Below are 27,525 nucleotides of genomic sequence, written 5' to 3' on the forward strand. Positions count from 1 at the left end.
GTTTGCCTCGGGGTTGTTTAGCCTCTTCGCTTTTCGCAGTACTTTTGCCACTTATAACCCCCGTTCAGCAACACCACCTTCTTTTTTCCCTACTAGAGTCACCCTTGCTCTTTCTCCTACGCGTGTTGTCCGCCTCCCTCGGTGTGTTATTTACCCCTTCCCGTGGCTGACGCCCACCGTTCCACGCCACCCCTTGGCCCCCGCGCCCTTTTCCGGCCGCGCGCACAGCTTAGGGATTGTTTTAATACCCCGATGGGGCAGAACTGTGTGACCTACTTCCACCACGGTGAATATAGACGCGACCTAAGCCACGTTTTCAGAAGTCGGTTAGAGGTACATTCACGTTGCTGGCCGGAACAAACTAGCCGTGTTTCTTTCGTCCGTCGACTACATTACCGAAAACCCTATTAACGATTATTTTCTCTTAGGGAGAAACGAGTTTCGATGGTATTTTTCATCTGCTTGTTGAATGGCTTGCTCTATCGAAACTCGTTCAGATTAGTCGAGTTATCAATTTAATGAATTATCAATTTAGTTGTCTTAGTTATATCACATTACTGTATTTAGTTCACTTTAAATAACCATCGTTTCACTGTAAATAGATCCATCTATCGATAAATTTATCGTACAGGGTAGAAATCATTGAAAATCCTAATTTCTAATATTTCTGAATAAATAATCCTATAATAGTATATACCCCTTATCCTATAATAGTACATAAGCCCTTTAAGTATCGAACCCTTCCTTTTTTTAACATCCTGTATGTGTGAAATGTTAATTATGATGTTAACGTCATAACTGATGTAGACGAAGTACACCAAGGATACAGAATCGAGTTTTGACTTAGACAACCAATATCAGACAAAGCTGGAAATAGCGTTATCGTGGACATAATTATTACCTGATCTACTGCTGTTTTGAGATTGTTAAATAACCGCAACATTTTGGTTGCTTACAGAAAGGTTAATACCGACCTGTAAGAGACATCGACGCGTAAACGAGGTTGTAGAATTACAGAGACAAAGGTAAGAAAAATAGCATTGTCGAGGGAAGTTAATTTCCGTCAGACGCCAATATCTCGGTGAGTATGCTACATTGTCGGAAGTTTCGATCGTTCGCTGAATGATTTTCCTTCCGCGTCCCTGTAAAGAATAGACCTCATCCGCTAAGCCGGTGAATACCTTAAGGGACGAAACTTTCTCGAAGTTTTGAAAGTTTTGAAGAATTGAAGGAGTTGAACTCGCGTACGTGATTAACCCCTTTGCGTTCATGCGCGTATATAGCAAAAATAAATAACGTTTCCACCGTAGCTAAGTTGGTACAATAAATTCAAGGTCACGCCCTAACGTTATCATTCGAGCGTTAAAAATGTAAAATGTAGCGATAGAATTACAAAAGTATATATATCATTTGTATATAGTCAAGAAACAATTACGCTGATAAAGATAGCGAATCTTTAATCGATTAGATTGAGAAAAATCTTACGTCGAGGAATTAAGGCTATCGTTTTCTTCCCACCATTTATCCCGTGCTACATCTCCAATTTTATTTAACGTTGAACCATGCATACAGCACTATTTCGTTCTTTTGTCTCTCGTTGCACAATGATTACACGAAAGCGGAGTAATATCGTCTTCTTTTTTTTAATACTCGAGTATCTCCCTGCGGCTCTCCTGACGAGAGCTCTAGAGGAAAGGGACGCTCTGCAAAATCTGTAACGCGAATAGGAATGAGCTCGTCTCTGTTAAACGAAGAAACTCTGAACAAATGAAAATGTATCTACCTCTGGATGATGTTCTACGTAACATTTGATCATCTTGTAAGCCTTGTCGCAAGGATCGTCACTCTCTGAAAGTAGGTAGTTCGATGTTAGGATCGTAATAATTGCGCACGAATGATCATGACCCGGTAGAACAAATTACACTTCCGCGCATAGATCTGAGAACGTCTCCTATTTTGAATAAAACTTAAGAATTTTCAGCGATCGTGTATGTGAAATATATTTAATGCAACGCTGTTAACCTAACAATCCTTAAGAACTTAATATCCATCTACGTAGCACAATTTACATCGAGAACGAAAACGCGTGAAATACTCACGGACAGATTTACACTTGTTAAACAATTTCTTGGACGAGTCTTGCATGCTTCGTGGTAGATGTCGAAGCGCCCTTTGCACATCTACCTCCGCGTTCTTATCTAAGATACCGTGCCTCATCATGAAGCACTTGAGGTAGCACTTTAAGTTTTGATCTTCCTGTTCCAAGTCTCCGGCTTTCATCCGTCTTAATGCGGCTGAAACGTTCAAAGAAAGATAGTAATACTTCATTACCGAAGCCTTTGGCTTCGTAATTACAGATGCTGTATAGCATACCCCATGAAACCTTCGATTCTCTGCGACAGTCCTTCCTAATATCTGCCTTACCAAAATGCTAAAAGGGGACAGAAATAATTGACTGAAATTTTTGACAAAATTTTTATCATTGAATCTTCCTTTCTTAAAGTACAATCGCTTACCAACAAAATTAGGATCGTCGATAGAACGAGAAAGAAATGACAATTTCTTAACATGTTTCTTCTAATGCTCTTGATTCGCAAGGAGCGATTTAAAACCACTTTGAACACCAACGCCTCAACTGGAACCTTATCAGCCCAATGGCCAGTTGTTACTCGACCATTCGTATAAACGTCAAGATTTACGTAGATCGAAATTATGTCGGGCAATTAATCAATAAATCGAACTCAAAGCAATTCGATAATCAATGGCAAACGTATCAATGAGTCTTACTAGCGCTGCATGCTAAAACAGATGTCAACTTGTCAAATTTACTTGTCCGTCCATCGTCGACATAATCGATCAGACATAGCAAATCGAGCCACGATAATTCAACAAAGGAAACGTTCGACCAATGCATTAATCATAAGTTGTCGGAAACTAGCGTATTACGGGTTAATCGGGATGCTCTAAGTATCGGAAATGGTGCGTGTCATACTAGAAAGATTCTAAGATCAAGAAAAAATCCGAGGATTTCCCTTTCATTTTTTTCTTTCTGCCAAAAAGTCGGGGAAAGAAGAATTGAACGACAGCAAGTTTTTTTTCCAAGAAAACCTCCAATCCCATGAATATTTCGGTATTCTGTCTGTCACGACGCCGATCAATTCGTCTGGGGAACAAAAAGCTCACGAACTTTTTCCTGGCGACCGGCGTTGAGATACGTTTTCGATCAACCTAGATATTCCAAACGACCGGGAATATTCTATTCCCTGGAGCATCCCGTTTCTGGTTCCTTTCGTTAAGAATTTCTTACCTTTTCCCTTACTTCGGAAACCGGCGAATCATCGTCAATTTCTTGACGATTGATCTTGTCCCGCCAGATGTTCCATAAATATTATGCTCTGTCTGTTGAAAGATAGCAGCAATATTTAACCTTGCGACAATTTATCTTAAGTGGACACGTCACGTACTGAACAGTACCGAGCAAGTGTCGGAGAGAAACTCGAATACGACACGATTACATATTGAAACTTACAATTAGTCTACTATAACGTATTTACGCTTACTATTGCATGAATAGTTAGCTCTTGTTCTCTTTATCTCTATGTAAAGCTGTATTTTGTCCAACATCTAAATTAGAAGAAACGTTCCATGGCATAATTTCTCGTTTCTATTACGCTAGAGTTGTTGCTAATTATTTAGAAAGCTGCCGTCATCTTGACGATTCATTTCGATGATTCTATGGTGTATACGGTGAATATGGTGTAGGAGCCAACATTTCGAGCAAAGTTTTCCTTTGCCCATCATACTAACCATCATACTAACGCATACGCTGTCACGGACACACAATAATAGGTAGAATAATGTATTCTACAATGTTATAGTGTTACTGACAGTCTTTTACAAATACCTCGCAAACTAAGAACATATAATAGCATATATGTAACTCGCATGCAGTGCTATGCAGACAAAAATACATAGTACCATTTAAAAAGATCAAGATGTTCTTGGCTTGTCATCGAAGCAGAACCTTTTTTGAAATTCGTAATATTGCAATTTATAGTCGACTGGAAGCCGATTAACTTTTGATTGTGGGTTGATCAGTGAGGATTGATTTTTAGACCACCCTGTATGTGTAAATCGTCAGATTCCTTTCAAATTTTGTCAGTATAATCACGATAGTTGCATTTCGTTTTAATGCTAATAAAGTTCTAAAATTTTATATAGCATTGTGGCGGCACTCGACGACTTCGCGACACAAGCATAATGCCATCAAAGCGTAAGGCCGACATGCCTAATGGTCCAATCGATATCCCTACGGTCCTTCCGCCGAATATTCGGAAGAATGCGTACGCGGCAACAGTCGCAGACGTCTAACAAACGCGTGCATAGTGGGTATATCGAGAGCCAACGAAAGAAAAGAATTTGTACAAAGATTCATTCGGTTCTGAATAGCGAAGTGCAAGGGTCAAGTATAACAGCGAAGTGCAAGGGTCAAGTGTAACAGCGAAGCGAACATAGTCGAAAAGCGAGGATCGTTGATCGTTGATAGGTGACTATTGATCGTTGAATAAATTATATTGTTGAACATCGAGAGTATTTCTTGGGCACCTTAAATCTAACACAACCTCAGCATACATAAAAAGTTTTCAATAGTGTTCGAATACTTTCGTCAATCATCCTATTTCTAGTAGACTATCCAAGAGTTAAAAAAAGAAAGTTGCTCGTTCGAATTCATCGGAATATGAACTGTGCCAATCGTTCTTATAGAATGATCAGATTACAGCAATTGTTGTACAAACTTATTGTGTCGGCTATATCTTTCTCTTCGAATAAATATGGATCGGAATTGAAAAACTCTAATCGAAAAATATGAGATCTACTCGTTATCGTTAGTTCAAAAGTACTACATTCTTGTTTCTTTAACTCACGTATTTTTCCAGTATCCAGATATTAGTCATCGATAATATCTCATACAGGGATTCCCTGGCGGTAAAATTTGCTACGGCGTATTTAAACCGTCGTGAAAGATCACGAAGTTCTAAATACAAAGAGAATTACGATTCGCGACTTCTACTCCACTGAAGAAGCTTTGAAATTGTAGAAAACTGAAAATAATCACGTGATGGGCAAGAAAAAGGGAAGAAAATTACCATTGATGACGAAAAGCAATTTGTGCGGAACACGAGGTTTCGCGGAGGCAACGGTAAACATCTTTTTCTGTGGTTTTGCATGTCGCACGTGTGCTGATTTGTGTCTAATAGCTGGGGTTTTATTTGTAGGAGCAGGAAAAAATACTTCCAAGGTTGGTTAAAGTTTTCCTATGGCGAAACTACCTTCTGATAAAAATACGTCAGTATCTCAGATTTACTATTTTATCGCATTCGTAATGTTCATTATTATTCGAAGATATCGATAAATTGGTGTTATACTAGCACAATTAAGATGATACATGTTCTGAATGGCAAATATTCTACATATGTGCTATTCTTTGCACGCGTAATTGTTATGTATGTAGGTTATAAAAATGTGAAAAGAAAAAAGAAACGGATTTTCTATGTTTCCGTGATAATCGTGCAACGCTATTTTTAGTCAGTCTCGGAACATAAAAACAGGATGTCATATCCATCATATACATCTTATGTATACATTCATGTGTCTGTCTGCGTTGCACCTTAAACTTTTCGCGCATCGTTACGCTGATTCTAGCAGAAGAGTCCCGTCAACTCGCTTTTGAATCGACTCTGCGCGCGAGTTTTCTTTGTCGTGTGCGTACTGCTCTGCGCAATAAACAAGCTGCGCTACTTTGAACAAGAGGTGTGTTGTTATATCGGACTGATTAAAATCCGCATCCACGACTGCCCGCTTTCTTTTTCTTGTGTCCGTGTATCATTTTGTTAAAAAATTTGCGATGCAAATACGCGCGATGAATTAGGTTATGTCGAGACTAGTAAAAAAACAGCAGTGGCGCTGCGGACATATCATGACACGAGTATAATTAAAATCAATGTAACGTACAGTGCTTCAAGACAAGATTCTTTTCCAGTGCGTTTTCCGACGCATTTGTTGGACAAGAAATGTCGAACGGATTAACGGTGCTGCATAATGACAAAGACTCTAACGAAACAAGTATGAAATTCAAACATCGATCTTTTATTCATCCATCGCGTACACAATTTTCATATTCGTATTATTTTCATTTCCGATCTCTAGACTGCAATGTATCCACAGTCGGTGCTAGCACTGCTGCATCTCCTGCGGAAGGATTGCAGGAGACTCACTTGACAGGGGTGAGTTTCATTTAATTAAGATCAATTTTGGAATAGATACCTGTTCCAAATCCATAGCACTGGCTTGTTGTTGTCCTCTTCGCAGATGGAGCAGCCAAATATCTCAAGATCAATCTTGAAGAGACCTGCCGAATCAGAACCTGAAGGTCAGTGGCTGGTTGCACGATCTTATATCACGCTATTGAGCAGCACTTAGTTGTTACGCATGTGCATATTAAAGATGATTTGATAGAAACAAGCAGAACATGGATCATCTTATAAGTCTTTCAGGTTCAAGTTCTTTTGAGCAAAGGAAAGCCAACTAGAATATACCAAGTAAATTAATCTGTTTCTATTATTTTTGTCAGGTACAACCAATCCAAAGAAGCGTCACAAGAATCCACAGCCCAAAAATGCAGTGTGTGCCCTGAATGAATTGAAAACTGGTGCAGTATACAAGGTAGTTGACCAAACTGGTCCTACACATGCTCCAATATTTACGATAGCAGTACAAATAGATGGACAAACTTACGAGGGCAAAGGACGTACCAAGAAAATGGCAAAACATGCTGCTGCTGAACTGGCTCTCAGAAACATCATTCAGTTTAGAAATACACCAGAAGTTCATCAAGCAATTAACACTTGTCAACCTTCTATTCCTCTTGAACCAGATTTTACAAGCGATGTTACGGAACGTGATAATCATCTAGTAAATGCTTTCAAAACTTTGACCCAAGAACCAAAGAGCACAAACAAATTTTTAGAGAAAGGGCCTGTAGCGCTTATTAATGAATTATATCCCGGTGTAGTGTATAATTGCGTATCTGACAATGGAGAAAGTTATGCAAAATTTACGATATCGATCACAGTCGATGGAGAAACATTTGAGGGAACTGGACCAAGTAAAAAGTTAGCGAAAGCTGCAGCTAGTAAAGCAGCGCTAGCTAAATTAAGGAACGTTCATAGTTCTTCGTTCTGTATACCTCTTCCGGTTCGTGTATTGCCAAACTTTCCCAGTAGCGGACATTGGCAAGATCAAATGACATTACCTCAAATGTTGGCTGATAAAATTGGCAAGATGGTAAACCAAAAATTTAGCGAATTAATTCAATCGAAGCCGCAACATGCTCGTCGTAAAGTTTTAGCCGGCATTGTTCAAACTAAAGGATCTGATGCAGAATTGATATGCGTAACAACTGGTGAGAAATAGCTTTTTTTATATAATTTCTTGTATAAAAACTGAAAATGTGTACAAAGAGATTATATTATTTTCTTTTTTCTTTTTACATAAAAGGTACTAAATGTGTTTCTGGGGAGCACCTTAGTGTTAGCGGTGGTGCTTTGAATGATTGCCATGCAGAAGTAGTTGCAAGGAGATGTTTGTGCGAATATTTGTATAAACAATTGGAGCTTCATACAGAGGAGCGTGGTGCGGAATCTATCTTAGAACCGGCAAAAAAGGGTTTCAAACTAAGACAAGGAATTCAATTTCATTTATACATAAACACTGCTCCTTGTGGAGATGCCAGAATTTTTTCACCTCACGAAGAAAATGAGTCTGTCGACAAACATCCAAATCGAAGAGCAAGAGGTCAATTGCGAACCAAAATAGAATCTGGGGAAGGTACGATTCCTGTAAAGAGCTGCGAAGGTATCCAAACATGGGATGGTGTACTTATGGTATGATGTATTCTATGTCGCATACGATCAAGTAAATACTCTTCATTTCCGTGCAGACTTTACTGCAAATATTTATTTCAACTTACAGGGCCAAAGACTGCTGACGATGTCGTGTTCGGACAAAATAGCTCGGTGGAACGTACTTGGTGTGCAAGGTGCACTTCTAAGCCACTTCATCGAGCCAATTTACTTCCACAGCATCGTTCTTGGCAGTCTATTGAACCCAAGCCATATGTATAGAGCGGTCTGCGGACGTATCGAAAACACAATTCAAGGACTACCACCACCTTATAGACTCAGTAAACCGCTAATGAGTCTTATCACATCTTCCGAAGTTAGACAACCTGGAAAAGCACCTAATTACAGCGTTAATTGGACAATTGGTACGTAGAGGAAAGGAGGGTGATTCAAATACCTCATTGTAACTTGTCGTATCTTATAGGTCAACCAGAAGCTGAGGTAATAAACTGTACCACTGGAAAAGACGAATCAGGTAAACCCTCTAGAATATCCAAGCAGGGGCTCTTCAGAAGATTCTACAATTTACTAGGTAAACTTGATACTATAGACGACGCTGATAAAAATCAGTGCCGCCATTACTTGGATGCGAAATCATCCGTACAGAATTACTCGGTAAGTCGAAATAATCTCATTAGACATCGGTACAAGAGCTGTGTTCATCATTATTTCGTTTAATTTTCTCCTGCGGACAGCTTGCCAAGCATCAATTGAAGGAAGCTTTCGTAAAGGCACATCTTGGGAGTTGGGTTAAAAAACCGATCGAACAAGATATGTTTGAAGTCGATATCTGACTAAATCAGGGTAATAATAAAATCTCAGCAGATGATACAGTGTTTCGGTTGTCAAACTATGTAGTTCCTACTGCAAACTAGACCGCTTGTTCAGCGTGTTATGATATGGCAGAATGTGGCATCAGTAAAGCATAAATCATAGGTTCTCACGCATGTCTGGGACTTCGGGTTGTACGATTTGTTCGTATACAGAATCGTGTTCAGAATGTGAAGAAACACAAGCCCTTAGTGGCTTATTCAGTCTTCGAGCCGTCGAAGGTTTTACGATTCGATAGTTGCTCAGTTTAGATATAGGGTTATCATAACTTTCGATACTTCGAATCTTAATCTTAATCGTTAGTATGATGTCAATTTCGACAATTTTTATAGACTGTTAGATGAGTGAAAAAATTTTCGTTTCGCAACGCAAATCAGGTTGAAAACAGTGAAAAGTTGCGTAGATATTCACAACTCGATAAATTTTCACGTTTTGACACATATCTAAAAATTAGTTTAATGATTGGAAATTCTTATAGTTATTCCATTTAAAAATGGGACAAATAACAACCAACAGGTAGTTATTTTAAAACAATCGTGTAGGGTGAAGGAAAAATCCAAATTGATAAATATCTCGGGATTTTATTCGTGCCTGAAGTATTTACTAGGCTTTAGGAATAACAGTGATATAACATGCATCAAGTTACATCCCTAAAGGCTGTGACTACCGAGTATAGGATCTTCATGCAAATTAAGTACTCTGTTGGAAAGTTCTAACGAAAGATCACAGGAATCGATTCCTTGTCGGCGTATTCAATTGGTTCGAGTTACAAATAATTATGTTTTTTTAATTATCAGACTAAGTTACATTTGGTTAATGTAAAAAATTATTTTATGACACTCGTCGACAAAGAATCGGCCCTCGACAGTTCGATGTTGTTATTATTGGTTTTCATAGGGAACAAATGGAAGAGGAAATGTGTGAGTAAGAATAATCGACATGAAAGTATGGATGAATTATATGAGTCAGTAGATGAATGAAGAAATATACATTATATTATTAACAATTTTAGAGAATCCTAAGGTCATTGCCTCACTGTGCCAGTATTATACACTTACTGCTATTCTGCCGTAATGACACACTGCCCGGTGTCGGTCCAGTTTTGCGTGAGAAACTCGACAAATGTACAAACTAATCTCATTTCAAGTATTACATACTAGTATTAGAAGCAGTTATTACGTCAAAAGGACTATAGTTGTGTATAGTGCAATATCGGATGTTGTTAGTTTGACTGTTATCAATTAGATTGTTATCAAGTATTGTTTGTTATGTACTTTCTTTTTTTTTCCTGTTGCAATTTTCTTTTCTTTTTTATTGAACAATTAAAAAAATGTGTACATGTTTGTGCCAATAAGAACTGGAAACCAAATGCAATAATGCCAATGATAAGCTAATTTAACCGATGTTTGCTATGTTTTCTAAATTTTTCATGAACATTTATTTAGTATAAAATAATTCTTTGAGTTGAACTTTTCCAGTGTTATCAATGATTAATTCTTCTTCGTGCTTAAAGTTTCAAACAAACGAATTCTACTATAGCCGCCTTTTTCTGCTTGCTTCTTGCCATTTGCATAATACATATATTACACGTGGATTCAATCTTTACGAACACACATTCAATTTACATATTTACAAGTGTGTATTGAACTTTTTGTGCATAATAACCAAACTAACTTATACAGATAATCACTTGATCTGGGTCGGCTATGTTGTTCTCCGTATTACGGAATTATTTTACGTGGCATACCAAGAAAAAGAAAAGAAAAAATACAGAGAGAAGAAGAGAGAGGAAACGCAGGTGTACACAAAATTCGTAGTATTATAAATGGCGAAGAGTTATAAGAGAAATAGATCGTCGGAAATGTGTGATACAGGTGGCGAACGTGAAGTCCACGTGTTTATCGTTCTTTCATATTACACGAAAATCAGTAGTAAGTTTTATGACGAACTAGTTTACATTCATAGGGTAGTGTTTTTATTAAGTAGAGACTAAAAGAGTGCGCATCGGTATCTCTTGACTTTTCCGTATTTTCCTCTTATCTTTGCGAATTGCATCACGTATACACTTTACATATATACCTATATATGTATAATAATATATTATTATATTACATCACACACGCATATACACACACACACACACACACACACAATCACATACTGATCGGTACCTATAGAGAGAAAAAGAAAAAAGAAAAAAAAGACACCACTTAGTGGTAAATGATCAAAACTCGGAGTGAGCATAATAGTTGTTAATTAATTTTCTAGTCCTATCTAGTCAATCATTGATACGATTTCCGATTCTTCTCCGAATCATACTTGGGGGAACATAGCTTAGTATACCGATGATAATACGAACTCGTAGTCGGCTAGAATTTAAGCTTGACTAGTGCCTCTAGTTGTAACTTTGTCCAAAATAAGTAATATCGATATAGGCAAAAGAATATCGAATAAACCTTTATTTACCAAGTACTGAGTGTTATCTTGCGATCATTCCCACTAATTCTTACTGTATCTTGAATAAAAAGAAACGAAAACGAACAAAATGTTTGTTTATTACGTCAACTTCTTCATATCGCATACCTGGAATTTCCAACTGATATTGCGTCATTTTATAGAACTTTTATAGAAGATTTTGAACAAATGGCTACATAAATATTGGACAGAAAAATTTAGCGAGTGTTCGTAATTAACAGAATATTAATTCATTCGTCCGTTTTAAAAAACGCATGATATTCGCCTCTTGCTTGCATCGCCTTTGAATGCATCCTATTGCTTGCGCAGGTTAAGACCTCGATTGATTTCAATATGAATAAAACATTATTTATGAATAGCTATAGTGGCTACAAAAGGTATTTGTACGCTTTATTCTTCCAGTGAAGCATTTTCTATTCTAAGTGCTAAATTTCACTTTTACAATGTCAATTTTTTGCAGTCATATGAAATTACTTGCGTATATAGAGATTAATTATATAATTTAGCACATAAATGCCATGATAAATACAAATAATGGTGTACAAATACTTTTCGTAGCCACTGTATATGCATGTTACGAATTTATTTTATGTTTGCAAACGGGCAGGTTTAGCTTAGTCATGGAAGGAAAGTGTAAGAAAGACACGGTTCTCTTTTGTTGAAACTGTATATTAATTACATCGTTACTATATATTATATTTTTTCTCTGTTAATAATCTATTATTATTGACGCTGTACCTATCGTACAGCTATCGTTTATCGCGCTTCGCACATGAATCCCTCGACAGGCCTTTCTCAATACGAATTCAATGAACTCCTCAGCTCGTCGATGAACAGCTCGAATCGCGAAATGAACCGAATTCGAGCTACGTTACTTCAGTCGTTTGAATGCGAGAACGTATTTAAAAAAAAAAAAAAAAAGAAGAAAACGCAAAATGTATGTACGAATTGTGATCGTATGACATAACAGAAGATATGATCTCAGCCCGTTTGTTCGCGATCACGTCGTATTCCTTTATCGCGAATCGTTCTCTCTCGAGAAGTATTAGAAACGAAAGACGTGTTATCGGTCGTTCTACCGACGATACCAAGCGAAACGAAGTAATCACGTGCGAAGCGGCTGTTCCTCGAATGTTACATCGATTTTTCTTCAACTTAATCGCTATATGATATGTATCGAGTTCGCCAAATGTTCCCTGTCATGCACTTTTCCTATGTCCTCCACTTTGGTTACGGTGACTATCGCGAGATACGCGTTGGTATGGGTGAAAAGTATGCTCGAGCAAAGTCGCTCAAAAAAGAAAAAGGTGAAAGATACGTCGAAAGAAGAGGAAAGAGAAGATACGCCGTGTGAAATATTAATAGAAGGTGAAAGTAAAGTTAGAATCCACCGTATGCTTTGTTCGATCGCATGACCTTGGCTACATTATATTACGCAATATGTAGCGATTCCTCATACGTTCCTTGCTTTCCTGCTACTTTTTATTCCTGCTTTTAGAATTTTTCTCTGACGGAAATTTCTGATCTCTTAATAGGTCTACGTGATAGGAAGACTTGGAGTTAAATGTCATTAAAAATTGTTCTGCCCGGTTGGTAGCGACACGCAATATTGCTTGTTGCGAATCGTACGATTATTATTAGAGAGCTAGTTGTCGAAGAACGCGAAACAAATAATTGATAACATCATTTATTTCGAGCACGCCTTTCACCGGATGCCGTGTAACAAATCTAACAGGCTTGACAGCGATTTTTCTTAAATCTACGAAAGCATACTATAAATGGGACGCCAGAAGCATTCGTTTACGCAATGTCCAACAAAGTGTCGTATTCAAATTATTAGAAAATCACATGCATCGGGAGTATGACCAACCAATTGCAAGCGCTAGATCTATCCGATCTACTGTCATTCGATATTTGTCTTTCGATGATTAATTAGATAAGTGATCTCATTGTGTATCGTGCACGTGTGCATGTTAGTCGCGAGACAATGAGGTTCGATCCACGTTGTTCGCTGTCTTATTACATCCATCGGACATTCTTATGGAAACTGCGTTTACAACATCAGCTACACTACATTATGATTATCCGTTTCGTGCTTACGGGCGCTGTTGGCCTAATTCTATTCGATTTCGGTGGAAGGTGTCCTCGAAAACCGGTGTTCATACAGGGGAACAATGAGAAAACGAAACACCCCTGTGACACGTGTTCATTCTGACGCACACACATACGATTAATAATCATGTAACCGTACCGACTACGTAACAATACTGAGCTAAAAAGCACTCTGATACGTACAACGCTATGCCTTAGTGTTTAAACTTCATTTAAGGTAATGTAGGTACAACATTACGTCTAGCTTGTGCCTCGGGAAACGAGATTCCGCTTGATTCAGGCTATTCGCACACTTAGCCGAACCAAATCGAACAAAAATACCCCATCGAGTGAAAAACATTCCGGGGTAAGTGCTCTCGGATCGCTTTATCTTCGATTCGAACGCCTTCGAATCGAGCTTTCACTTTGAACAAGATCGAATTGAGTGCGTTTAAAACGATACATTCTCTGACTGAAACTAAGTAGTAAGAAAATAGCGATGGCTCGATGGCAATTTCAACGTTGATTCGGGCAAACGCACGACGTTAATAGTTTTATTGAGATTCCGACGATAAAGATTCCGGGTTACGCTTTTCATCTTTATCATGAATCCGCTTAATTATCTCTCATTATTAACAATATCATACACCTATCGCGGAGAAACGTGGTTTCCTGTTCACATAAGAAAACAGTATTTGAATTAACAACTCGATAGTCTACAGTAATTACAGTACGTGTGAAACGTTTTACAGATACAACACGCAACGAGCAACGTTCAGCCTAGAAACGGAAAACAACGGGCGAACGAGACAAGAGTCAAGGGTCATTCTTTAATATTCACACGCGAAGAGAAGAAGAGAGAGAAAGAGAGAGAGAGATAATAGTATTTACAATGATCTTTAGCGATTCACGACTTTCGTCAAAGAATAACTAGATACGCAATTGTGGAGAGAATCGTAACGAAACGAGAGAAGCGGAGGGAGTAATACGATTTTGCACATCAAGATACACGTAATAGTTACATCGAATTGCTTGCATTCGAGGGCGCGGCCGTGACTCAAGTTTCATCGAATTCTCGAATCCGTACGATGAGAAACTCGGAAATCGGTCTTCTTCGATCGATTCTGTTTCAAATCGCGAAAGTCTCGACTGACCGGTTAGAGAAGATGGAATCTTGGAAAGTCTCGTTCTCGTCGATTCGTATTTGACAACCGATGAAAATGTACTCGAACGCTACCATGGAATGCAAGTCCTTGTATAGGATATGAGTTTTCGTTGAAGCGACCCCGCAGATCGTGTTGTGCCGTACTACACGTGTCAGGTATATTACGTACATAGATTTCAGTCACGAAAGACATTTGTTTTCTTTGCTGTACATCGTGGCCTTTTATGCATATACACGAGATGATCCGTGTGGTACGTGAAGATCTTGTCCTCACTTGCATCTCAAATTTGTCAAAATAACGTTAAAAGTGGATTCTACGAGACGATCACGTATCACGGGACCAGCACGTTTATACCCTAACAAAATATTTCTATCGGATGGCTTTCTTTCGATTCGCGCTTGGACTTTCGTCTCGTATATTTCGTGGACGTTCCTCTCATCCGATCGAAGCTGCCCTTCGGTGCCCCCAGCGAGCGATCCTCGCCGATTACGCGTGTTTCTTCGAATGTTTTTCGTCGATTACGTTAGCGTTACGAAACTCGTAATCCCAGCAGTGTTCAACGGTAAACAAGAAGATCGTAGTGAGCAGGCACTTTTAAATCGTCGTTCTATCGATCAGTCTCATGGTCAATTCTTTTTTACCCTTTTGAATGTTGCCCTTTATCCTTTCGATGCTTCTCCAAGCTTGATAATCGAATTGTTAGCATCGGAAAGAATTCTCTCTGTTTGTTTGCTCTTTATACCGTGATTAATTTGTTACGATAGTTTGCATTGACGCTATCAGGCGTTTTTAATGCGAGTATAACGAACGGTGTTGCTCCAAGGAGGCACCAAGGGGCTTTCATCGAATTTTTTTAACCGTGTAAAAATTCCTTCTGCCTAGCACTCCGAAGCTGGTCCTTCGTTTTCGGTTCTCCAGAGAACATGCCGGTTATCGACCAGCGTTCCATGAGCATCCTGTGATCACCTCAAGTGGGATCGAACGTCCCGGACTGTTACCATTCGTAGTCGTGCTGATGGAAGGGGTTGGTGCATGGTTGTTGAGCGTGTAGATGGGTCACTATCGGCGGTGGTTTAACCAGGTCGAATTCCCTGCTAATCACCTCATTGTAAAGCTGTGAAACAGAGGAAAACGGAATATTAAGGGTAACCAGCCGGCACGACAACGGTATTAATGATCGTATAAAAACAAAAGCACGAAAAGAAATAAAGAAAAACGTGTTTTTCGTTCAGAGAGTATAGCCTTGCGTAGAAGTTTTCTCTCTTTTTTATCATTTATTTTCCAACAAACGTCTTCTTTGTGGACGTTTTAGTTAGAATGATTTTACTAAACCTGGAAGCTCCTACGGATATACTCGTCCTCGCCATTGCCAGTCATACCGTAATTATATCCACCTCCGCCGCCGCCTCCAGTGTTCAGGAATGGATTCGTCGGGTTTACTGGGCCTGAAAATGTATTTCATCGTGTACACGCTTGAACGAACAATGCGAAAACTTTAAAAAGCCCCTTTAACTTTAAAAAAATTATTATTGGCGATGAAAAGATCTTCTCTCATCGACAATGGCTACCGGCAAGCATTTTAATCATTTGATTCATTGGGAGTTTGGTGACATATATATACTGGCTATAAAACATATTTGCATATATTCTTATTTTCCAATGAAGCGTCTTTTTTATTATTTCTGCATTTCGTTTTCATAGTATCAAATTTTTTTAGTCATGTGAAAGTATTTGTAAATATATAAGAAGAACAAACTTCTTTAAGGCTCATATTGCAATTATTAATTGAAACTCAGCTAGCAGTATTAAAAGACTAGAATTAAAATCTCTCAGTTATTGTGAGATTCTTATTTATTTTGCAAATATAAGAGCCATTATATATAGTTAATATTAATAAAAAGCCATAAGTAAATCTTTCAACGCAAATTTACTGAGTTCATCATCTATCTTGTGGATCCTTTTTCTAGAAAGCTTCTCAATTACGAACAGAGAAGCGGAAATCTCACCTCCATTCGCACCTGGCACGTTGAGAGTATCGCCAGTTTGATAAGTGGCACCGTAGCCCGTGTCTTGATTAGCCAACTCGTGCAGTCGAGTAGAGCTGAGAGCGCGAGGAATGGCGTTGCTAGGTACACCGTGCGGTGCCAGATGTGTCGCTTCGGCTACTTGACGAGGATCCTCCGTCTGCGGCAGCTCGGAGACGAAGCCTGTATCCTTTCTGTAAAAGTTGATGAACACGAACGCGCCAAGAACGACGATGCAGATGAGACCGTAAGCTCGGAATGTCGCAGTTGTTCCTAGGAAATTGTACGAAAAAGAGTCCCATTTAATGTAGAAGAAGTACAAAATGCATATACATGGAAAAGCACAACGTGCATAAAAAGATGTGTCACGTAAGCTTTGCGAAAGTCCGTCAATGAAAATTCGGAACACGTTGATAGAATTGAAAGAAGAAAATTTAATGCGGTGCCAAATGTATTCGTAAGTTTATCAACGATCAATCGATAGAATCAGCGACAACGAAGTTTCAATTGTAACGACAAACGCTAGCAGGAATATGACCAGTCTTAAAACGCAAGTCAATCAATTCAGAAAGTTGCGAACGACAGGTAGTAAGTAAAGTTTCATTAGTATTTCTTCGATATTTAAGAGATTTTATAATACATCTTGCACAATAATCTACCAATCAATGATATTAATGTATTGATATGTTACGAGTCGTAGGTCATAGACTTTTCTCATATTCGAACGAGCATTCGAACAATTGGAATTATCAACTGACTTGTAACTTGAAAACTTTGTTCGTAGAACTTGATTTACTTCATTGGCAAACTTGTCGCTGTTACGTAAGAGAATTTATTAATTCTTATAACCTGTAACTCGTGACTTATAAAAGTTCACTTAATTAATATTCTCCCAACTTTGTGAGAGAATTCGGATTTGACAAAGCGATATTGCATAAATGTCGACGAGGCACGAATATTTTTTGGTGAATTTAGCCTTGATCGATTTATTTAAGAAACGATGTAGGTAACGTTGGAGAGCTATTAATAACGTAATCTGGTGAATATTCCAAGTCGAATCAATATCGAATTACTTGCATTTCTCGACACGTGGTCAACGTGAATCGATAAGACATCACGCAACACAGGATACTAAGAACTCACCGTAAGCGTCGACGAACATGCCACCGATCACAGCTCCGCATCCCCTGCCAAGACCATGATGGATACCTTGAAGAACACCCTGCGCGCTTGTACGCAATTGTGGAGGCGTGTTATGAGAGATGTAGCTGCAACACGCGGCCCACACAGCCGCATGGGTTATCCCCTGGATGAACTCGAAAGGCAGCACCCACCATGGAATCGTCAGATAAGAAATATAAAGGAAACGAAACACGTTTCCACCCAGTCCCATGCACAACACCTGAAATTGCGTGTGTGTATTTACTTTAAAAATAAGTTTCGTAATCGCTAAGTGGCCTAAAGGTGGTGCACGTAACCCATGTTTATTATTATGAACATGTATGTTGCAAATATGATGGAGAATGAAGTTGAACACAAATATTCTACTGTATCCTATGTATTCTATTGTATAAGAAGTTCGGCAATCTTCGTAAAAGTTAATCTCGAAAGGATTAAATTTGAGGGTTCTTAATGAAAATTAAATGAATGAACTACCTTCACGTGACCGATTTGACGGATCAGTTTAAAGCTGAAGAAGTAAGCAAATATCTCGGAAATGTGATTGATCACGGAGGCGACACCAAATAGAGTCGGTGTGCCATTGTAGTCCTGAAGATGCCAAAAGAGGAAGGTAAAAATCAGCCCGATACCGAATCCCATGAACCACGCGACGAAAAGGAAGGATGCGCACTTGAGGTCTTTGAATTGCTTCAATACGGTCACCCATTCCGGGATCTCTCGCGTCGTTTGAGCGAACATTTTCGTCTGGAACAATACGAAGCTCGTTTAGAATGCGTAATAATCTCACGGGATCGATATGATCAACCCTTTGCGCTCCAGAAGCATTTTAATATCTCTTTCCATCAACCTGGTAATTAAAATGTAAATTCATGAGAAAATGTGTATATATCAATGTATTAATGTAAGTACATTTATATTTTATAATGTCTCGAATGTCATCTGAAATAATCGCACGTATGATTTCCTGAAAAAGATAGGACTTAAAGGAATTCATCCCTTTCGAATTTTATTGTAGACTCTAATAAAAAAAATTGATAGACATTCTTCTGGAATGAAATTTTCCGTGAATATCACCGAGAAATCGTGTCGGTACAACTTTGCAGTTCAAAGTAAACGCTTCAAATCAAAAATATCGAATCAAGAATACATTACCTTGCCTTCAGGCGGTTGTTGTTTCACATTCAGATTTACCGCTGCAGACGAGTCCTGAAGACTGGGCAGATTCAGCTGTTGAGACAGTTGACTCTGCAGCTGCTCCTCCCTTGTTGGCTCTGCAGGAGGCTTCTCCACTTCCTGCGCAACGAAACGGGTTACTTCATTCGACATTTGGTGCATGATATTGGCGACCATGATATTTGATCACTCACCAGTTCCGTGACCGGAAAATCGTATTTAAAGTTGATCTGCGTGGCAGTGATCAGAGCGGCACCCATGAGGACGCTGAAGATCGCGAAGCAGATCGTATAATTCTTCTCCATTGCATCTGGACCGCATGGATGCTCGGAGAACGCAGTGCTATGATCTAGAGCGATACCGACGAAGAACATAGCAAGACCCCAGCCTAAACTACCGAACATTCGCTGGTGACCGTACCTGTACCGGAAAAGAAGCTCGAAATGCAAAGAAATAATTAGAAGTTCGATGTTAAACAGGCAAAATTTACTTGTCCGCGTCTTCGCCTAATAAAGTGATGACGGCAGAGTCAGCTAGAGTGATCGCAGGCGCCGAGAAGAATTCACCGACTATCACCAACAGTAACAGGAGGAAGAAGGTTTTTTGGATGTCCTAGAACAGTAATTGCTTGTTAAGCGATAACACGAAAGTGAAAGAAAACTAGCTGCGATTGTCAAATATGAAAGCGATATGTACCGGTAACCTGTAGACAATCGAACTGTAGAGAGGTTTCACCCATCCTTTGTTCTCCTCTTCGTTGTAATTCGCAGCATTGGAAACACTATGAGGACTCTTGCCGGAGTGAGGTACGTTGACGTAACGTTTGGTCCTAACCAACGGCATCTGGACATCTTCATCATCATTTTCATCATTTTCGTTCGCTTCTTCTTCTTCTTCCTCTTCGTCCAACAAGGATACCTTACTTGGAGACCTCACGGTGGTCGTTTGAAACTTGGATAGAGACTCCTTCTCCTCTGAAACTTCATCACTGGCGTCTCTTTTCACCATGACCTTCATTGGTGGTGGTTTCACTCTCGTCTTGGTGTGCGTATACGCCTTCTTTGGTGGTCTTCCATCGTCCAAAGGTTGGTTCTGAAATTAATGAAAATTAAACTTGATGGCCCTTTGATTGAGCCAAATAGTAGTAATAATTAAACTGTGGATTTTTATGTATTTGTGGAAAGTTTCAAGGTCCAGAAATGCAAAGAATGTATAGAGCAGAGTCGTGCAGTACCGTGCAAAATTAGTTCTGGTTTTTTCCAACAGGTATCGGTACCTTTACTTGAATAAACAAATGAATATAATAATCCTGTGTAACATATTTCAGTGCCACATTGTTTATTCCGTCGTTTTCGCTGTTTCGTCACATTTTGATACATTTTTCTTAGTGGCACTGAAATTTTTCAATTTTGTTATGCACTTGTAGCTGTCTCTGAAACAAAGAACACAACTTACATTTAGGAAACGTTTGTATTCGAGCACATCAGCTGGACGGTTTTTCCTTTGCAGAGTCTCAAAGTCGATAGTCTTAGCTTCGGGATCGTTTTCTTCGAACACCAGCTGTTTGTATTTCAAATCTTCGACAGGGCTCTCTTCCGTTGAAGTACTCGTTCCTTCTTGCGTTTCTCTTCGAACTCTATCGTTATTGAGATCGTAATTTTCCCCCACATCGTTCATCGTGCCCTTATTCATTTGTAAACTGAGAGCCGCCAGTGGATTTAGCTTGCTGTCTTTACGCAGCCTCTCGAAAACGACATTGTCCGCGATCTCTAAACATTCTTCGTCGTTTCGATGATAAAAATCATCAAGATTTGCGGATCGTTTAACTATTCTTAATTTAGGGTTCGGTGGTTCCAGATACGGCGTGTTGTTTCGTATAACCCAACACGATGTGGCCGGTGGTTGCATGAAGGCCAGAGGAAGAGTGAAGATGATCCAGCAAGAGAGAGAGGCTAAAAAAATCACCTTGCCCTTCTGCCACCTAAAAGAGAAGCAACCATTTCCTAAGTAAATTTGAAACTGTGTGATTTGGCTTGGTCAAATCGCGTTTCTCTCTGTCCTCGAGGCGGATAAATCGATAAGAGGTTGAAGCTTTCTCTCCCAGCTTTGCTAACCCACGCAATATTGGATTCTGGATAATATCCACTAACATTAACCGAGCAAACTGTTTATATATGCAATGCAAACATACGTGTATGTAATACCAGCTAAAAGGGCAAGTAAGCAGAGGCACGTAAAAAGAATTCTATACTCGTGTCATTCGTCCAACTTACATTTCTTTAAAACATATTCATCGATATTTGAACTTTACTGCCAGCATTTTATTTTTCTTTTTAATAGCATATATACATACACATAGTTGGTCGAGAAGGTATTCGTACACTTGTCGACATTCTTTATGAACATATTGCGTGTGTTACATGAAACGTTTTGAAATTTCGCTGGTACTATGGTAAAACACTAATATCGTGGTTATATTTTCGGCAGAATTTGGAACGATTCTAAACATTATACAGAAGTTACAGGATATTTAGTACAAGCATATATCCTGCAGAGATCACGAAAGTATTTAAGCAGATGGTCATCCGCAATATTAATGAGCCTCGGTATTCGCAGGGGCAATTAGTAACGCTTATTATATGCTCAGAGTGGATTATGTAAGTACTTACGAGGTATCAGGATGTCACGTTATTTGAAGGAAAAAGTAGGAGAAGGGACCAAAGCATTACAGATAGAATGAGACGTGGAAACGTCGAAGAGAAGAACGGATATTAGAGATGGGGACAGGAAAGAAGGTGTAATGTCTGTAAGAGGAATATTGAGACGTTAAAACATTCGATGGAAGACTGCACACGAGTGGAAAGAATAAACACAGGTGTGAACAAGATTTTGAGATACAAAAAATTGGAATAGATGAATGAATGACTAAGGAAGATGGAAAGAACGAGGAGGGAAAAGATAAAGAATAGCAGTAGAAGTGGCCGATGGAAATAATAGTTCTAAAATAAGAAAAGCTTCTAACGTAGACTCTTAATATGTAGTAACTAGGTTAAGGATATTGAAGGATAAATGAGAAGATCGGAAGAGGAAGTGTGTGATTCGAAAAATTATAACAAAGTCGCATTTATTGCATATTATATCTCATATTATACTTAAAGTGGCTATTTATACCGAACTTTTACTAAATATAAATTTGTAGCAAATATCTTGCAACCCCTGTATATATTTTCAGATTAAATTCAAATTTTGCCAATATAGTTTTGCCAATCGCGGTCACGTTATAGTGCTAATGAAATATCAAAATGTTTCATATAATACGCATAACATGCACATACAAACTTTCTACGACAGGTGTACAAATACTTTTGCGAACAATTGTATAAGAATCTTGTGCAATTTACTACGAAAGCATTCGAAATATAGTTTAACCGAAAGATTTAAAGCTTGTCACATCCGTTGATATTTGAACTTTGCCACTTTAGTATTCTTTTTTTTAATAACATATATATGCAATATGTACGATATGCCACGAGAGTATATAGTATATACGATTTAACGAAAAGACTTAAGATAATTGCCACTGAATTGCACGAGTAATTCTCTACTGAGAGTTACTGTGTTTACCAGTCTAGTAGATCGAACCTCTCACCTGTCAGCCAACGAACCCCAGAAAGGCGCGCTAAGGAACTCGATGAAGGGTCTTAGTCCCATCAGGAGACCGCACTGGCCAGCGTTCATGCCCATCTGCTTGAAATAGACTCCCATCAGAGGAAAAAGGGAACCAAAGGCCGAATAGAAAAAGAAGTAGAAGGTTTTCACGGTAAGCAATTCCTGATCTACGGAACCAAACAGGTACTCGATCACGTCGCTCTTGCCACGAATCTTGTGCGTCGCCTCCTTTGGTTGAGGATACAAGGTGGGATCGACCTCTCCTTGGGCTTGTGGGTCCACTATGGGCCTGGCACCTGGCACCTGTTGTATCGTTCTACCAGGACCCTCCTGCGATGTTCCATCGGCTGCCCCATAATCGTAATCCTCGTGTGCATAGTAATTCGGCATGACTGGAGCCCAGGATTGTGGCTATCCTATCCTCGGATCTACGTTCTTCTTCCTCTGAGACACTTAGATTGAATCGAATGGAGAAATCGATGACCACCGTGGTATCCAGAATTGGAGAAACGATATCCAACCGATTCTAAGAATCGGCCCCACCTTGACGAGTGTATTCACGAGTGTAGTTCCTCGAGTAAGTTCTCCTTCGAGCGTCTGTCGTCTTTCGGGGATCACCAGCTACAATCCTTTTAGACGAGCGTCGAATCGATGGCCCAGCGTGTGGCACCTTTTGCTCGCGAAATCGATAGTCCTGGCAGTGCGCCCGCGCAACTTGCACCCCCTTGCGCACCCTACCGACGACTCGGCCGGTGACACATCGCTAGCGATGGACGCTCGATCCTATCCCGTACCAGCTTTCGAACAAGTGGTCTAGGTGCTCTTGTCAATCGTGTTGTATTTCTTTCAAATTCGATATTTGGCAGAAACTGGAGATCTTTGATAAACGAAGGATTATATCGTGGTTAATAAGAGTTGGATAGAAAGAGTATGTAGATCTTCGAGAATTATATCATTAGATAGTAGAAGAGTTTGGATACGTGTAAAGCGTATTGGAATTTTTCATTAGTTAGAGAGAATCTCGTGGGCAGTAGGAATTTAATAGAACGTAGATTTTGGAAAATCATGCAATTAGATTGGGGAAGACTTTTTAGAATACTATTGTAGAAATCCTTAAAACTTTAGTACGTATTTGAAAATCTTTCAAGAGTTAGAGACCATCTCTTGTTGGATATAGAAATTGAATAGAGAGGGTACATAGATCTTGCGAAAGTATACGATTAAATAATGGAAGATAATAATAAATAAACAGCGAGTGATGAAAGAATTCGAACACTTATCGTAGAACGTTTTTAGAAATATATTATTCGTATTACATGAAATATTATTAATATCATGAGTGTCAGGGCTATCGTGATTAAAATAATAAAATTAATAACCAGTGAGGAATTAATAACGTACACGTGAAAATTAACGCGCAGTATGAAGAGTATCGTATTGGAATTTTCCAAAAGTTATTCAAAGGCTAGACGCGTCTCAAAGCCTTCGCTAGAGTTGGCACTAGTTTCTGACCAAATCTCGAAACCCTTGGCTTCTTCCATTTTCATCAACCCCGTTCTTCTGCGATTCTTGCGCAGTTGACAGTACGCCGGATATCCGGCTTTCAAGCGTAGCGTTCTGATACCGTTAATGATTTTATCCCTGTTTTTTCTTTCCGCCATTATCTTATCGCTTTTATTTTTCTTCGTGCGTTTTCTTTTTATGAGTTATCGATTGACCTGTTAATTGATCAAACGTAATAACCAAAAAAAGAAAGATCGTAATAATCTAAAGGAGTTTGTTTATTTTTTTGTGTGGAAGAAAGAAGTTGTCTGGAGGTTATCAGTTGGATGTCAGGCGTGAAAAAGTTTCGCCTGGTGAGTAGAGTAGTCTCCAGACTGTTTAGGGAAACCTACTTCGTGCTGAACGAAGACCGTGCGTCGAATGTCGAAGACCTTGACCCGCAACTTATGTTCTTTCCTTTATCTTAGTAAAACTAAGCGTTCCGCCCGATTATTCTTATCGTGGGCGACACAGGGGGTTGAAAGTTTGTCGTTGCATCCTTTTTGTTTACGTGCAATTTCTAAGGCATTCTATCATCTTGGATTGCATTTACATAGGTCACAAATATTTATTATTTACCAATAATTATGCAAATCTTTTATGAATCTATTATGTTTGTTAATAAATTTATCTATTATGTTTGAGGAAATATTTTGAAACTTCACAAGTTTTGCGATGAGAGCCAACTGCTATTTATGATTGCATTACAATAAAAGCTACAAAATACACATTAGGTTGTTCCGAAAAATTTGTATACAGAGGTAAAAAGGATTTAGCCGGAGTTACACCTTTTACCATCGCTATTCCTTATGTTTCCTCTTATATTCAGCATCCTTAGCCCATATCTTCTATCGCAATTTCTACAGTACATATTTCCTTTTCATATCTTACATTTAATATGTCCACGCCCTTCGTTCTATCGCACATTTTTTACATGCCTTTTTCCACGTTCTGTTTCAAATGTTTATTAAACCGTGCTCCATACTACTCCATTTATCCTTCTCTGCATTCCATATCCTATACTTTATTTCCTTTCCCCTACATTCCAAATCGAACTATCAATTTCCTCGTACTCACGCCCCATATTCCATACATTCCCACGTATATATCCAACATATATTCTCCATCGTGCATTTAGTGTACACGATCCAATACTAACATCCCATATCCAATATTCTCTACCCCATGATACTATTCCATTCCTTTCATTCGACATTTTTCTATGTCCCACATCCTGTTTCTCACGTCGTAGCTCGTTAAATCCGCCATTCCAAGTCAGACGCAAGAGAACACCCGGAGAATGCGCACAAAACGTAAAATGTAGCTCGCAAATCGCCTACAAGAGATTTTCACTTCCCGCAAACGAAATTCGTTGCCCGAAAATTCCACAAGAAACCGACGCTTTCCACAGCCAAAAGTCGCCATCCGACAAAATGAATTTCGTTGCCCACGAGTTTTAAAGTATGGGATAGTGGGAAATGGATTTAGGAAAATTGGTCATTTGAATTGGGATGTAGAAAAAAAGGAAATAGAGTGTCGGGCATGGAATATAGAGAAGGAATGTATATGAATAAAAGATGTATGAAACGTGCAAGAAGATATGTGATGTGAGAATTAAGATAGAAGGTATGGGCTAGGCATACTACATGTGGACTAGAGAATGTGAGAAACGGAGTATAAAATATTAATTACGAAGAGATGAAATAAGGGGAAGTAAAATGAAAAATGAGGGTTGGGAATATTAGTTATTGGACATAGGATATAAGATAAAATATATCATGCATAGAATGTGAGATGGAAATGTAAACTGTGGAATGGGCTTGGACATGGGAATTGGTAATGGACATGGGATAGTGGATATAGCGATATGTCTCCAAAAACTTGATACAACCTGAGAGGAAGCGATTCACATGGAGCATGGAAATTTTTTCACACGGAGCTCCGTTCTCGAAAAAGTCAAGTTTGAAAGTTCGTTAAGTACGCGTGCACTTAACTACCTACAATCTGCTCGGTTTACCCGATACTATCCCGTATTAGCCCGGAGAATTCACGACAGCTCAATTCAAATCGAAGTACGCAAGTTTCCACTTTATATTTAAGACTCCACGAGTCGTAGATGGAGAAGAAAAAGCTCGCTATTCTCTGTAGTTTACATCTTCCATCCGAGATGGTCTATGGTTAAAGGATGACGTATCTGATATCGATGAATCAGAACAGAGCACGATGCATGTGCATGATCGTAAAATTTTCTCTCGCGATAAAACCGGAACTGGGATCTAGCAAGAAGTTCATGCACGTAAAAAATTTCATAATCTTCGCGAAGAGATTGCTTTCAGTCGAGAAATTATTTTAACCCGTCTATACACTGCGAAGGGAACGTTTGAAACGCAAGATCGCAATATTGTTGGGAATTTTTTCTTGCTCCTTTTATAATCCAGCATCGATCGTACCGCTGTTCACGGATAAAGAGACCACGCTTGTTCACACGATTAATCGTTATCATCTCCGACAATTTACGATTGGTATAAAAGGCTCCTATTCTCTACCTAAGAAGAATCAGCGACGCAAACTCGCATGGCCTTATTTCAAAGTTCAAGTGTGAAAGCTCGCAGAGGGAGCATGAATGCCTAGCTTCACCTAGACGCATAGCGATAATTCGCGTGCGTCATTATTTCGATGATACACTCATTGACTTCGTGATTCGATTGCTAATGGAGCTTTGCACAATGATGCGCGAAAGAAATTTACGAAGAACGCGTAAATATCGATAAACGAATATTCGTCAGAGTATTGAGTTCACGAACTCGATGATTATAGACAGGAAACAAAACATGTAACTTACGAGATAGAAAATAAATATATTTTATGCTACATTTATATTATACAAATGAAACTACGATTGACATATACAAATATTGTTTTAAATTATTAAAAACTATTTACAAAATGCAGTCGCCAACCCCGAAGATCTTTTTATTCTTCCCCCCCCCCTCCCCCAATCCCCGGTTATTTGATTCAGTGTCATGTTAATTGCCATCTAATTTCTGTAGTTGAAGATGTCTTTTGGTATAGGGTCCATATGGGATTGAGCCTCGAACGCCGACTTAGCGGACGTCGAGGAGGGTGCTGGTTTTGGAGGACCTTGGAACATGCAGGTTTTCGCTGTCTTCAACAGGCGACCATCACTCGCCGTTCGCCAATAAATTGTGCGAACTGCTTGTTTACCAGCGACGTAGCTTACGGCTCCACCGATCAGCATCTGAAAGTGAAATAAAACGGAAGGTTAATTTATGGATTTCAGCGATCCAATGGGAAGATATACAATGATTCAGTATTGTAGATATTTATGGTCTACGATCAGAAGTTATAGTTGTAAAAAGGAAGGAAATGAATAATTAATATCATAGACAT

The 27,525-nt window shown here is 39.0% G+C and overlaps 3 protein-coding genes across 12 annotated transcripts; 1 reads left to right on the forward strand and 2 right to left on the reverse strand.

Annotated features, from left to right (window-relative positions):
* Positions 1 to 1,402: 1,402 nt before the first annotated feature.
* On the reverse strand, positions 1,403 to 5,089 carry LOC122575428 (general odorant-binding protein 83a-like). Of its 4 annotated transcripts, none has more exons than XM_043744317.1 (6): positions 4,926 to 5,065; positions 2,517 to 2,799; positions 2,374 to 2,431; positions 2,100 to 2,294; positions 1,784 to 1,848; positions 1,408 to 1,712 (listed from the first exon to the last, which is right to left on the reverse strand). In XM_043744317.1, exons 2-6 carry the CDS (start codon positions 2,568 to 2,570, stop codon positions 1,686 to 1,688), a joined length of 399 nt encoding a protein of 132 aa, XP_043600252.1. In that variant the 5' UTR covers positions 2,571 to 2,799; positions 4,926 to 5,065; the 3' UTR covers positions 1,408 to 1,685. The 4 variants fall into 4 exon arrangements, with proteins under 4 accessions (XP_043600254.1, XP_043600252.1, XP_043600253.1 ...); XM_043744318.1 differs by lacking the exon at positions 4,926 to 5,065 and adding an exon at positions 3,308 to 4,899 and having other exon boundaries at positions 2,517 to 2,642; XM_043744316.1 differs by lacking the exon at positions 4,926 to 5,065 and adding an exon at positions 3,308 to 4,899.
* On the forward strand, positions 4,980 to 14,236 carry LOC122575416 (double-stranded RNA-specific editase Adar). 6 transcript variants are annotated; one of them, XM_043744289.1, is made up of 11 exons: positions 4,980 to 5,200; positions 5,277 to 5,299; positions 6,041 to 6,123; positions 6,208 to 6,284; positions 6,370 to 6,430; positions 6,632 to 7,462; positions 7,558 to 7,943; positions 8,032 to 8,326; positions 8,386 to 8,576; positions 8,657 to 8,765; positions 14,111 to 14,236. In XM_043744289.1, the coding sequence occupies exons 1-10, from the start codon at positions 5,120 to 5,122 to the stop codon at positions 8,753 to 8,755; spliced, it is 2,127 nt and encodes a 708-aa protein (XP_043600224.1). In that variant the 5' UTR covers positions 4,980 to 5,119; the 3' UTR covers positions 8,756 to 8,765; positions 14,111 to 14,236. The 6 variants fall into 6 exon arrangements, with proteins under 6 accessions (XP_043600224.1, XP_043600223.1, XP_043600227.1 ...); XM_043744288.1 differs by lacking the exon at positions 14,111 to 14,236 and having other exon boundaries at positions 4,981 to 5,200; positions 8,657 to 11,264; XM_043744290.1 differs by lacking the exon at positions 14,111 to 14,236 and having other exon boundaries at positions 5,078 to 5,200; positions 5,277 to 5,346; positions 8,657 to 11,264.
* Positions 12,939 to 27,144, reverse strand: LOC122575414 (major facilitator superfamily domain-containing protein 6). 2 transcript variants are annotated; one of them, XM_043744283.1, is made up of 12 exons: positions 26,006 to 27,144; positions 22,553 to 23,449; positions 20,359 to 20,884; positions 19,600 to 19,995; positions 19,394 to 19,515; positions 19,098 to 19,323; positions 18,883 to 19,023; positions 18,205 to 18,474; positions 17,692 to 17,950; positions 16,531 to 16,821; positions 15,857 to 15,969; positions 12,939 to 15,638 (listed from the first exon to the last, which is right to left on the reverse strand). In XM_043744283.1, the coding sequence occupies exons 2-12, from the start codon at positions 22,960 to 22,962 to the stop codon at positions 15,519 to 15,521; spliced, it is 2,874 nt and encodes a 957-aa protein (XP_043600218.1). In that variant the 5' UTR covers positions 22,963 to 23,449; positions 26,006 to 27,144; the 3' UTR covers positions 12,939 to 15,518. The 2 variants fall into 2 exon arrangements, with proteins under 2 accessions (XP_043600218.1, XP_043600219.1); XM_043744284.1 differs by having other exon boundaries at positions 15,904 to 15,969; positions 22,553 to 27,144.
* Positions 27,145 to 27,525: the final 381 nt, after the last annotated feature.

The sequence above is a fragment of the Bombus pyrosoma genome, linkage group LG15, assembly GCF_014825855.1.
Source record: "Bombus pyrosoma isolate SC7728 linkage group LG15, ASM1482585v1, whole genome shotgun sequence".
Classification (NCBI taxonomy): Eukaryota; Metazoa; Arthropoda; class Insecta; order Hymenoptera; family Apidae; genus Bombus; species Bombus pyrosoma.

What these genes read in the sequence shown, in the direction of transcription:
- LOC122575428 (XM_043744317.1), bottom strand. Translation starts at nt 2,570, where the DNA reads ATGTTAAGAAATTGTCATTTCTTTCTCGTTCTATCGACGATCCTAATT. An exon ending in AGAATCGAAGGTTTCATGGG is followed by an intron (nt 2,295 to 2,373) that starts GTATGCTATACA and finishes TGAACGTTTCAG; the next exon opens with CCGCATTAAGACGGATGAAA. An exon ending in TAACAAGTGTAAATCTGTCC is followed by an intron (nt 1,849 to 2,099) that starts GTGAGTATTTCA and finishes ACCTACTTTCAG; the next exon opens with AGAGTGACGATCCTTGCGAC.
- LOC122575416 (XM_043744289.1), top strand. Translation starts at nt 5,120, where the DNA reads ATGGGCAAGAAAAAGGGAAGAAAATTACCATTGATGACGAAAAGCAAT. An exon ending in CAGGAAAAAATACTTCCAAG is followed by an intron (nt 5,300 to 6,040) that starts GTTGGTTAAAGT and finishes ATTCTTTTCCAG; the next exon opens with TGCGTTTTCCGACGCATTTG. An exon ending in AGGAGACTCACTTGACAGGG is followed by an intron (nt 6,285 to 6,369) that starts GTGAGTTTCATT and finishes TCCTCTTCGCAG; the next exon opens with ATGGAGCAGCCAAATATCTC.
- LOC122575414 (XM_043744283.1), bottom strand. Translation starts at nt 22,962, where the DNA reads ATGCCGAATTACTATGCACACGAGGATTACGATTATGGGGCAGCCGAT. An exon ending in GTCAAATCGGTCACGTGAAG is followed by an intron (nt 17,951 to 18,204) that starts GTAGTTCATTCA and finishes ACGCAATTTCAG; the next exon opens with GTGTTGTGCATGGGACTGGG. An exon ending in CATGTTCGTCGACGCTTACG is followed by an intron (nt 16,822 to 17,691) that starts GTGAGTTCTTAG and finishes ACAATTTCCTAG; the next exon opens with GAACAACTGCGACATTCCGA.